The sequence below is a fragment of the Hyposmocoma kahamanoa genome, unplaced genomic scaffold (genome assembly GCF_003589595.1).
Source record: "Hyposmocoma kahamanoa isolate Upper Pololo Valley unplaced genomic scaffold, ASM358959v1 100021, whole genome shotgun sequence".
Lineage (NCBI taxonomy): Eukaryota > Metazoa > Arthropoda > Insecta > Lepidoptera > Cosmopterigidae > Hyposmocoma > Hyposmocoma kahamanoa.
The window spans coordinates 9,423,802-9,437,172 of record NW_020653200.1 but is presented as its reverse complement, the minus strand read 5'-3'; the positions used below and the strand labels follow the sequence as shown (position 1 = coordinate 9,437,172).

Sequence of the window (13,371 nt, the reverse complement as noted above, 5' to 3'; positions counted from 1 at the left end):
GATCATTCTTTCCCTGGACTCATCATTTATCATTGAATCCGGATACACCGTTCACCGTGCATAGCAATAACTATTACTGTATTAGAAGAATGATAAAGAAGTATTTATTGTAAAAAGTCTATTTATTTATTTATTTAATTAATTATTTTGTCTAGAAACTGTGATACATTCGCTATCAAGTATTAGGTACTGAAGTAACATTAACTTTGTCAAATATTGTTTAGTATGTATTTTCTAGCAATATGTAATTATTATTAGGAACTAATATATCTGTCAAAATATAATTATGCTCTTTTGTATAAAGAAAATTGTAGAAGATATGTTATAACAAAGAAGCAGATTTTGTTAATAAATTCTTAGATTGCTTCGAGAAATCGGTTGGTATAATCTTAAATCGTAACTTCTTAGTTAAGATGACTTTAATAGTTAACAAAGCCTGTTGCAAATATGTCTTGTTAAATAGATGTGATCTTACGCGTGTTAACAGTTCCTGGGCGCATTAGATGGAACAACACACAGCAAAAAAGTTTTTTTTTCTCCAAATGTATAGTTTACTAAAGTTAAGTGTAAACTATAGATTTAAAGTGTTAAGTGTAAAGTTAAGTGTTACTTTACACTAACTTAGTCTTATTTAAAATATTAATATTTAACTTTTAATAAGTCATTACCAGTTTGAAGGAATTGTGTGTGTCGCAAAAATGCCTAAGGTGGATTTTTCAGTCTAGCCAAATGTGCGATAATGTGCTATAAAAATGTGACTTTCCTAATAGGCAATGATTCTAAGATAAATGGAGATTTATATTACCACTAGAAGAGCAGTAGCATCTTAGATCGCACATTATGGTAAATTTGTAGTCATGGGCACTCTAATCTATTACTAGTGATAGATTATTACAGTTAGACGTGGCGCGATGATGGAAGTGTACGCGACCGTGCGTGTTCTTTCAGCGAATTGTGTGTAAATCACTCAAAAATAATGTTTTGTAGTAGTAGAGCTCCTTGTGAAAGTATTCGTCCAAGGAAGTACTGCCACCTTACCTGTTTCTGCCGCCAAGCAGTAACGTGAGCATTACTGTGTTCCGGTTTTGAAAGGTAAGAAAGAGGTACTGGTGAAATTACAGGCACATGGGACTTGTTAACTTATGTCTCAGGGTAATGGGCGCAGCGGTGGTGCCTCTCAGATCTTTAAGCGGGACTATAACTGTTATGGATGGCGTGTCGCTTTCCACAAGGCGCACGACTTGCCCATTCTGTCAGTTGGCATCATGAAAAAATAATTATTTTATTATATTACCGGCAAAACAGTCTACTGTTGCAGGTGATTAATGTGGTAAACGCCCCCTGTAGTTATTTGAGGTACTAAGGAGCTGCTCATGATAGCAAATGCGTTCCTCGACGTGGGAGATAACATTGATAATTGCACTGGATCTATCCACTCTTTGTCTTCCCAAACAGATAAGGTGGTAGTAACACGGTTTATGAATGACCAGAAATAGGCGCTAGGCCATGTAGCGCCCTGGTGCAATCAATAACCTGGCGCCCTCTAAATGTAGTAGACACGTGATCAAAATGAAATACTTACAGTTATAATATTCGCCAATGGTCGGAAACTCGGGTGTAAATGGTGCAATCATAAATGATGTCGAGAAGCAATGGCAAGTTTACTTTTGTGTGTTAGTTTAGTTAGCTCGGTTAGTTTAGTTCACGATGTGAACTACGCTAAGTTAGCATAGCTTCGTTCGCGGTGTGACTCGCGCTTTAGATCCCACGCCTGTGTGCTTCGTACACTCTGCATCATAGGTAAAGCCGGCACTGACTACACAATTCGTTTTAATCGGATCTACTTTTGAACTGACTTTTTGCGACAGGAGCTTTGCATAAAACAATTCAATGCATACTGAAATAGTTAATTCGAATGTGTACATTTACAACCTTAAAATTCTGTAGAATTTAACTTGTCAATTACCTTTTTAAGGCACGTACGGAGCGTAGAATATAAGTTATCTAAATCAATGTTTTTGTAAATATACTTACTCTTCTACTTATAATCAATACTTATTTGTAAATTTTATAGAATTTTTATTTTATTTATTTCGTTTAGTATAATAAGCTATGGTTAACATTTTCTTGTCATTAATTATTGTAAGGAATTATTATTTAATAAAATACTAAGCAACGATTATTGTTCGGGGTATTCGAGGAGGTTATTAATTCTGTTTTTACTTAGTAAAAACTTTCACTTACTAGTAGTTTTTGATAAACATCGCCAACCTTATGATATGATTAATTATTCCAGGTCGTGAGGGAGAAATTTGTCATAGAAAAAATCTAAGCATTAGATTAGCAAATTTTGCCCATCTACAAATGACAGATGTTAGTTTTTTCGAATTTATAACTCGGATATATATTAAATATCAAGGAAATAACTAATAAGGCAACCAGTCAGTGGCACTTGATTGGTTAGTTTCTTAAGGGGACATTTTATCTCTTCAATCAATGAAATTAGAAAAAGTGGAAAAATATTGATGAGAAACATCAATCACCTTTTAAAAGTACAGTCAACAGCACATCAAGCTACTAACTTATCATGCTGCCATCTATGCATAGTTAAAGTTAGATTTAAATAATAGTGCCAACGTTTTAACGTTATTTTAACCTAATAAAAATCAAGGTATATTTTATTTGCAAGCTTACTTTATTAATGAGCCTGTAAACGTTGTACGAAAATCTTTCACCATTGAACTCTTAGTTAAAGTCACACCATGTTTATATCTTGTATTGAATTTTTCAATATGTACATTTATTAAGCGTCGACAAATAAAATATGATTCGTGAATACAATCTAACGCAGGTACTTCGTTGCTTAAGTTTATTCTGTACAAAGTATCAAAATATATATGTTGGTTAAACATTAAGGATGTTTCATTTAAAAATCGAAATGTGTAGATCGATATAATATGTGTACCTAGGTAGGTAGTGTAACTGAGGCGTAGCTTGGGTTGCGTAGCGAGAGGTACTTTTATGAATTTAAACTGGAATAATCTTCAAAATATACTTTATGCACTAAATTTAAATGCACTTTTTTACATGCTTTCGGCGTTGGGTTATATTTCGTTCTATCAAGATGCTCATTCTTTTCTTACTTCCATTTTTCAAAACATTCTAATTACAAAACTATTCATTCAGCCAGTGATTCTACTCATAGAGTAGAGCCTAGATTACATCCCTCTTCCTCACAGCTGAAGGGGTGAATATCCCTAGCTGGTGCTCTACCTATGATAGGCAACTTACATAAGTAATCAGCCTTTACTATAGGCTAGCCACACACTGCTCGGAAGCTATTACCTTACCAACAAGTAACCACCGAGGAGGCTATGGCTTTAGTCTGCCAAAAACCTATCTAAAAGGACAGACCATGACCACATCCTAATCATACAAATCAAAATATAATTACTCGCTATCCTAGCTAATTAGGGAACCCGACTAAACCCTAACACTTTATTTCAGCGACCCTAGCCTGCCTGAATCATCCTAACAAAATTTCTAAACATCACTACCGAAACTTCCTAACTGTCTCCTTAAATTGTCTTCAACGTGCATGCTGCCACAACGACGACACAGGCTTGAGCATCCATCGGATGATCACTGGGTTACATCGATATTGATTTCCCAGCTGCCTCAGTCCTCATCCTGCAGCTATCCACGTTCCATCAGCTTTTCTCACTTTCTTTAAACAAACAAGAAAAAACACACACATATAACCCGAACAACATATCCTAACTTACATATGGGATGGGGATATTCTATATGAAGGACTTCTAATAATTAAATAAATATATTTTCCCTGAATGCAGACAGTTCTTGTTCATCTGGGAGGGTGAGCACGAACTATGCACATACGCAGGACAATATATCTATCAAATTAAAAAAAATTAGAAAGAAAAAGCAAGTTATATCTATCTACTCTAAGTTGGTAATCCATCTTCTCCTCCCGTCCTTCAAAGTCCGCATTGCCGGAAAATAACAAGTTCCCTCAAAATTATTCCTCACAATGTCATCGTGGCTCCATATGAAAAATAAATATAAAAGATTAATTAACCTAATAGAAACCAAGAAAACATTAAATTATCTCCTATAGAACGTTTTCATTCTACTCGCATGCAGTAGATCCTGCCTACCCAATCTATTCCTATTTATACCTAAACTTTTCACAATACAATTAATTCCACTCAACCGGTATACTACCTTAACTTCCGCGTAACATACCTTCTAGATATCAAAGCAACCCTATCTTTTTTATCAAATTTTCGCTTCTCTTGCGATTGTATATTACCTACTTATATATTCTTTATGCGGATTTATCGAGGCTGCTTGTTTTATTAACTTGCCCTGTAAATTCTCCACATTACTTACGCGAACAGTTTTAAAAATGTCGCTTTCTGAATTATATTTTATATTTAACTTCGGCAAACCATATTTATAATTATTTTCATTTAAATTATACTCTTGACGTAATTGACACGTCTTATCACTTACATCAACTTTACTTATTATTTCTGGCAAAACCGAAGAGTTTACATACTCCGATTTATTCAGCAAGAAGTTATCTAAACTTTTTGATATCGGTTTCAAAGAAGACTTTTCTTTCTTTGATCCAATGTCTGTCATGGACTTAGAAGAAGAAATTTTGTTGTCAATTTCTAATTTTGGCAACTTGAAATCATATTTCTTCAAGATATCTTGGCCTAAAATTAGATATTCTTCAAAATCCTCTACAACCAGCAACCTTGATTGATATTGGTGGACGACTGCACATTTATAGGCGTTCCGCCCACTGTACGCAAAGGAAAACTTGGAGTATCATCAATACGCAAATGTAACTTTTCTGCAAAACAACGAGAGATTATAGAAACCGAAGCACTAGTATCCACCAACGCCTAGCAACTTACATCATTAATAAAAACAGATACAAAAGATGCCCTATCTACACTAAAACTATCAATTGTAGACAAATTTTCTAAATGCGCTTTGCTGACATCCACGTTGAGGAGATCCCGACGAAGATCCAACCATATGCCTGTGAATACCCTTGACTTGGCGTATCCTGATGCACGACTGGTGCTCGTGGCACTTGATATTCCGACTGCTTAGACTTGGGTCTAATTATCGGTGCAGAGTCACCCTGTGTTTGCCAACAGTGAGAGTGCTCCATGTGACAACAAACTGGCAATTCAATATTTTGTCGACTCACATCATAACTGTTACTAAATATATCACCTACTTGTATAATTGTTTTTCTCAACTCCTCTTTCGACAAATATAAATTACTAGCCAGCATCCATTGAAAATTGCGTATCAAAGATTTCAAGAAATGTCTAATAAACTGAACATCTTGAATATTCGCTTTCGTCGCTAACTTATCTAAACTATAAAAATAACTTATCAGCGATTCATTAGGCCCCTGTCGCCTATAATAAAATTCTCGGGCGTAATCTATTTATGAGGGAAATTCCTCTCTTAACTTCTGTGCAATTACATCACACGTCGTGTATGAAGAAAAATACGTTTTATACCATTGTAGAGCTGGCCCCTCCAAATACAATGCGACACGTATCTCTTATGCACATCAGACCAATTATTTAATATGCTAATGGCCTCAAATTGATTCAAAAACTCGTCTACGTCGTTGAATCCATTACATCTTTGTGCCGGTACACAATACATATTCTCTTCTCGCACTTTTTACTGGCATCAATTATAAATCAATATTAAATATAAAAATATAAATTACGACCTTATGTACGCTTTCCTGGAAGTTGTGTCGTAAAAACATATAAAAATTTTTCACGACGGACTTTTTTCATTGGAATCCTTTCATCATTAGTAAGCTTGCGTCCATCATTTGTAGGCTTGAGTTATGTTATATCTCTTCCATTGGCAGATTTTTCAAAATAGAAATATAAAAAATTTCACATCGGGATTCGTACTTCCCTTATTTGTAAGCCGGCGAATTCCACCATTTGTAACTGGGACGTAGCTTGGGTTGCGTAGCGAGAGGTACTTTTATGATTTTAAACTGGAATAATCTTCAAAATATACTTTATTGCACTTTTTTACATGCATTCGGCGTTGGGTTATATTTCGTTCTATCAAGATGCTCATTCTTTTCTTACTTCATTTTTCAAAACATTCTAATTACAAAACTATTCATTCAGCCAGTGATTCTATTCATAGGGTAGAGCCTAGACTACAGTAGCATGCCATGTAATCAAAACCCTAGGTTCATAACTGGATTCTGTTAAGCAATAACGTGTAAACCATCATGATTACAGTTTGGCGAAAATGACACCTTAAGGTTTTTCGTTGTTTTAGATAGTTTGTTCTTAAATTTACTTAAAAGATGAGAATTGTGGCCGTTGTATTTGTTGTTGTTGGGGAATTCAATAATAGAAAAATAGAAAAAAGTTCATTTTCTGCCATCACAAAGTACAAAATTGTTGTACACATATATTAATAAGTACTAGTTGTATTAGCTGATTATAGTTTGTTTGGAACCTAAAGTAGGTTGAAACCTGTGCTCCAAACTTTCAGGAGCCCCACCGCGGACATATGACTTAAAAGGAAATACCAATAAAAAAAAATTTTGATATATGTGATATAAATATCACATATATCAAAAAAAAAACTTTTAGTGCTAATTTCGCAAAACTATTTAAATTTCGGTTGACACGTCATTGCTTATCATCTACTGATTTCAAAAAATAAAACACCTTTAAATGTATGTTTCTCAGTTTATTGTGCACTATATTCATGTACTTTACTTCACTATATTATCAAATAACAATCAATATAAGTATTATATCATGATATAGACTCAGTACAGAGTACTAAAAAAACCGTCCTCAAAAGTACGTGGAATCACGTCTATTTGCTAAGTTTTATTGAAATATCCCCTAGTTCGCCACTATACAGGACTTGACACTGGAGATAATAAAAATCGGTTCTCACTACTCAAAGTATATTGAGAGAAAAAAGCCTTGAATTGGAGAAATAGCAAAATCAACCATTAAAATAATTTCTCCTTAAGCGTGAACAGCCACCCTGACACAGAGGTGGATGATTATCTTCAAAATGAAATGGGACCACTATGGAAGTACTCCCTTTCCAATAAAAAAAGTATCATGAACATCGGTTCACAATTACCGGAGTTATTGCGTAACATACATACAAAAAAACATACAGTTGAATTGAGAGCCTCCTCCTTTTTTGAAGTCCGTTAAAAATGACGCTGGCGTTGTTAATATTACACTTATAATAGCTTAAACATGTTAAAGAAAAACTATTGACTATCTTCAAACTATATCTCGAAATAACGTAGATAATTTAACAACTTGTACATGAAACATTCAACTGAATGGTCCAATGCAACAATGAACGTTATAATGAAGTTACACCTTGCCACAGAGGTGCATAGGTCTTCTTAAAAGAGATGCTTTAAATAATTCTGCCTTCGGAAAAAGAAAAGCAATCAAATCCTCGCCATACTTTCTTAAACTCTTATCTTAAGCACAAAGCAACTAAAATGCATAAAATGCATTTTACATATATACAAATTTGCAGGCTGATTTCTCACATTTCCTTCATATTCACACACATTTGGCTTTTTTTTCTTAAATTAATGCACTAAAATTAACACCCTCGATAACAAATAAAAAAAAAATAGATTTCTTGTCTATCTCCTGAATAATCTTAAACTCCTTATAAAATACGTGACTGGGAAAAAAGGCATCGAAATGCTATATTCGTAGATAAATGTTTGTAGATTGTTCTGATAAAAAGAATGGTTAAAATATGATTGTAAGTCAATGGTTAAAATATACATTTGATATTAAGTGTTTTATTTTATGTTTTATATTATAAAAGTCAGAGTCGACACGCGAAGCAGAAGAATACATACCACATGTTTTATACAGAAACTTTATTGTATTTTAATAAGCCGTTTTTAAAAGTACCTATCTCAGTTTTCTCTTTCAACTTAGTTGAAAAAAAACTACTATAACTGCATATAAACGGCATAACTAATTTAAATGAGACTTTTAATACATGACTCATGAATAGAACAAAAGTATTTTTATACAGTTGTGCCTTTTTGTGCTATTATATTTTAATTAAATTACATAACAAGGGCACAGTTCCGTACATTACCTACTAAGTAAAATCCTTTGATATTAGTGCTTTGGCAGAGTTGTGTTTATGTAACGTTTTCTTATCAAAGGAAGCATAATTATTATATACATTAGTTGATGTGGGAATTTATCGAAGGCGATGTTTAAGGAGCCTGTCTTTATTGGGGTGACATTTTCTAACATCGAGTATATTATATACTCGATGTTTTCTAATCAACAAAAACTTTCCTTAAAAAAGTAATAAACGTCAATTATTCCTTGCGACCTAAAAATCTGATTATTAAAGTCAATTATGCCCTGTAAATATTTTATGAAAACGGTAATTAGATCTAATTACCGTAGACATGGATACGGCAATTAGAAAGTTTAAACATTTTTAAGAAAAACTGACTATTTCTGACACAGCGGAATTATTATTTGTGTATTTTGCTACATTTGGTTTATTTCTACTGATACATGTGCCACTCAAGATTATTAAAATAAATTTGAAGTAGGTATTTTTAATATCTGGTTAGTGGTAATGATTAAAAATTACTCCAATTGTTTCTTATGATTAATCACAGTTGTCACAAGAACAATATAACAATTAACATTTTGATTATTTTATTATGAAAACTAACGCGGTTATCACACATTATAATATGAAAGTAATGGGTCTTATTCGCGTAGTATTTTAGTCGGAAGCGGTCCGACTAGTTTCGACCATAATTATGGTCTTCAGGGGCTGAGTGCAACGTTCGCGACCTTTGATTATTTCTGCCCATAGAAGTTTAAAAAAACATTAAAAAAATATTTTCTATCGATGTAATTCATTACAAAAACTGTAGAAAATTAAAATCAAATTTATTTATATGTTGTTAGTTGCGCTTCATAATTTTTATTTTTATGTTTTCTTAAAAATGTTTGCACTTTCTAATTACCGTACACAAGGCTATGGTAATTAGATCTAATTACCGTTTTCATAAAATATTTGTGTCTTTTCGTAACTACTAAGGTATTTTACGTGAAGGTACGAATGTGAACATAAAAAATATGTACATAAGTACGAATCACAGTCGCGAGTACTTCGATCTCATTGGCCATAAGAAAACTCGACACTAGAAGTATTATGGCCGGTTGAAACGAGTTAATGCAGTGGAAAATAAAAGTGCATTCGTATCTATTTTACATTTTGATGCACTACGTTTGAACATGGTTTGAACTCGAACAACTCACCAAGCAACGTATTTCTACTTACTACTTTACTTCTATAAATACTCCTTTAATGATTTGCTTAAGTGAGGCTACTTATTTAAGTAATTTTTGGCTTAAAGACAAAAAATAATATTTTGTCTATAGCTTGTCCATAGCACCTAGAAGAAGGTCCATCTCTTGATGCACGTCACGCAGCAGATTCATGATTTGTTTCGGTGTGTCCAAGATGTCAATACTCTGAGTGTAGGGATTATATCGCACGCCGAAGTCACGTGGAATGGTTCGGGAAAATTTTCTGATACAAAAATACGAAAAACTGTTTATTTTGCTTCGAAAAGAATATTATATGTTTCTATTTTAGTGTAAATATATTTGTTGGAATCAGCAATTGACACTTAATCTTAAATACTTACATCATTTTAGCTTTGGCATCTTCAAAACTATTAGCTACGAAGTACACGGGCTGGTACTCCGTGATAGGGTATTTCTGTTCGCCTGTGACTTCAGGTTCAAATTCTTTAAGCTCAGGACGGTCCGACAAGCAGTACTGCAACTCTCCGAATGAAGACAGAAGACCAGCACCGAAAGCTTTTAGCTTGCCGTCTTGTCGACAGAGACCGTATTCAACGGTGAACCAGAAGCACTGCAATAATCGTTTATCAAAAGTAAAATTTGAGCTTTGTTTTAGTGCAATTCAACTAATTGAAAATATTATAATTAAAAACAATTCAAATTGTCAAATATTGTTAATATTGTAAGTTGTTAAAAATATTACCGTAGCCAGTTTTTCAATATAATCATCAGGAGCGCCCAATGAGGCCAACCCTATTTCCTGTGAAAACTGCGCAAAAGCCGGATCTGCGAAAAGAGGTGCATGGCCGAGAAGCTCGTGACATACGTCTGGCTCTGGGGTGTATAGTGGCCGAGATGGGTGACGAATGTACTGGGTGCTGTGAAATACTCGGAAAGCTAAACCAGCGAGGAAATCACGAGACGATAGAAGACCAGCCACTGGTCGGAGCGTGAAACCCGTACAATCTGTAATGTTTATACATATTATTGAGCACGTTCGAAGCCACGGGATACTAGTAAAATAAAATTGCGTAAATTACGTGCAAGTAGATACCTTTTAAAAAGTTCGACACGTCTTCAATTTGAGGGATATTATCCTCCCTGTATCTACAATTTTCTATCAGAAGAGGGAACACGTGATTGTGTTCTTTGCAAGCATGCGTTGGGTACAGTGCAGTCAAGTTTCTGAAGACAATACCCCAAGTGGCTATTTCTTCCTTTGTGTAGTCCACATGAGGGAGAGGCTGACCGTACTTGTAATTGTATGCGATGTCAGCGAAATATTTTCTTCGAGCGCGATACTCGGGATCAGTAAATCCAGGATGGTCAGAGTCTAGTTCGGCCCCGTATGAAAGGATCTGATTAGCAAACCGATCCAAATCACGAATACGCCGAGGGAACCACGGGACGGCAGCTGCAAAAGTAATTTCAATTATAATAAAGACTTATGATTGTTTCTCTAACCTAGACTTTCAATAATTATGTGCTTACATCTGTTATCTTTGTAATTCCTCGAAATTATTTGCAAGTATCCAGTGTTCTTTTTTAATTCTGCCAGTGTAGCTCCTAAGTCCCCTGTGCCATGTTCACATTCCACCATGAATTCATAGCCTAGTCTTCTTGTGGACGACCTGGACTCAATATGGCTGAGGTTCACGCCGTAAGAGGAAAAGATGCTTAAAAATTTGGCCAAGCTACCAACTTCATCGGGCGTCTCAGGGGACAACAAAAGCCAAGTAGATTTGTTAGAATCACGGCCTTCTCGTATATAGTTGCCTCCATGCATAAGTTTTGGCTGAAAAAAATTACAAGTAATATCTGGTTAGATGTTTATTGACGTTTAACGACGCATACATAACGACATAAAACATGCACTTGTCATGGATGATGTAATAGATAACTACCCTAACATTTAGTTCATTTCGAAAATTACTTTGATAACCTCTGCTCCGAGCTTATGTCGATGGCCGATATATAGCTATTTAAAAACAGCGATACGATAAAGTAACTAAGTAAGTAGTAAGTACGATAAAGTCCATGTTATCTCTATATACTGGTAATATGTGATTTATAATCGCGTGTGTGACATATATATTGAAAACACAAAGCTGTTCGCAGATAACGTAAAAGACTTGATTGACGCGTTAACTGTCGGATATTTTGATGTTGATGTAGATTCTACAATTTATCGACATAATATGTTACATACACGTGCGCTTATTTTATATTTTATGTTAAGGTAACTACAATTCATTACTTAGAAGCCTACTCACTGTATAAAACAATAACAAGTACTACAACCTAAGAACTCGATAAGTACTACATGTAAAGGTTGATGTTGAAATGTATTGAAGTACCTTGAGTAAATCAAAGAGAAATAATTTTACCTAAATAATCTTGTTTTACAAAGTTATTTGCTGCAAGTTTAACGATATTACGGCCTAGTGAATAATAATTATTCATTATACCGTAGACGGTACCGGTTTTCTGTCCCAATTAATATCGAGTTTGCCTAGAAATATAATATTAAATTAGTTGATAGTTTATACTGCGACATTTAATATACCTACGTGTATAGATACGCAGAGATTGGTTAATATAAAAGAAAATAAAATAATAATTATATACAGAATTACCAAAATGGTTAGTACCGACTAAACTAAACAGATGTAATATAACAGATAAACAAGGAATGTATAATTTATATTTTTATGGTAAAAATAAGTGCGCATTTGACCTCCATATCACCTGATGGAAAGTGATGATGAGCATGCACACCTGTACATATAATGCTTATTCACTTTCGTCTTGAAAAGACCCAAGTTCCAGCGTTCACGGAACATATCTTCAGACGGGGAATTTCACTTCAATGTCGTTTGCCTCGTGTCGTACCCACAATATAGGGGTGGAACTCCAGCCTACGTCTAGCTCCCCGATGATAGGAAAAATACAGTGAAAGCTAAAAACTAATAAGTTCTTACATTTTTATACGATTGTTAAACATAGGATCTTAAACGATTCATGCCCTTTACAGGTCCCATGGTCACGGTTGGCTGAGACTTAAAAACTAAAAGCAAAACTCAAATAAATAAATTGAGTCCCTGTGGCAGCATTCCCTATTTGCCTAAACTGTAGAAAGTTATTTACTTTTGAACTCATAATGATATATCTCAAACAAAAGCGCATATTACAAGTAACCATAATAGTAAGGTCACTTATATGTGTAAATATGTAACACTTACAGTAATTAATACATTGTTGTAAGTACTACATATCCAGATATAAGCGAAATCAAATAGATATGGATAAATCATTGGTAGTTGTCAAGCCATATGTAGAAATAGTAATGACTCTACAATGTATATAAACATTTCATTAGTCGTAATGAACTGAAAATAAATCCTTTGAAAACACGGCAAGTTGGCAAAAATATTTTGACACACTGGGCTAATTTGGGTTTCTTCTTATATCTTTAGTTTCTTTTCTTGTTAGCTCATTACTGCGTTCCGTTTTGTAGAATAAGGGTGCTAGTGAAATTACAGGCACATGGGACTTGTCAACTTACGTCTCAGGGTGACGGGCGCAGTAGCAGTGCCCCTCAGATCTTTGCGATTTAAAGCTCTAAGTGACACTGCAACTGTTATGGACAGGCGTGTAGCTAACCATTAGGTGCACGACTAATTCGTCCCGTCACTTGATATAAAAAAAATATGTATTATTTTTCGGTTTTTTGCATTAAGTTACAAAGTATTTAGCAGTTTTTAATCAAATTTCGTAACACCGTTCTCCGTGTCGTTCAGGATAATAAATGAAATATTTACCCTTAGACCTACTTAAAAATCGCAATAAGCATACGCGTTATATGTATGAGATATATATATATATATATATATATATATATATATATATATATATATAT

General features: G+C 34.2%; 1 protein-coding gene across 1 annotated transcript in view; it reads right to left on the bottom strand.

Moving 5' to 3' along the window:
* Window positions 1-7,184: 7,184 nt before the first annotated feature.
* LOC113234020 (protein henna) overlaps window positions 7,185-13,371 on the bottom strand; it is a 6,790-nt gene continuing 603 nt past the window's right edge. The window contains exons 2-6 of the mRNA XM_026469277.1: window positions 10,944-11,247; window positions 10,507-10,866; window positions 10,156-10,418; window positions 9,794-10,023; window positions 7,185-9,675 (exon numbers count right to left, since the gene is read on the bottom strand). Of these exons, the coding sequence (XP_026325062.1) occupies window positions 9,519-9,675; window positions 9,794-10,023; window positions 10,156-10,418; window positions 10,507-10,866; window positions 10,944-11,247 (1,314 nt within the window). The 3' untranslated portion in view covers window positions 7,185-9,518. The remainder of the gene's footprint in view (window positions 9,676-9,793; window positions 10,024-10,155; window positions 10,419-10,506; window positions 10,867-10,943; window positions 11,248-13,371) is intronic.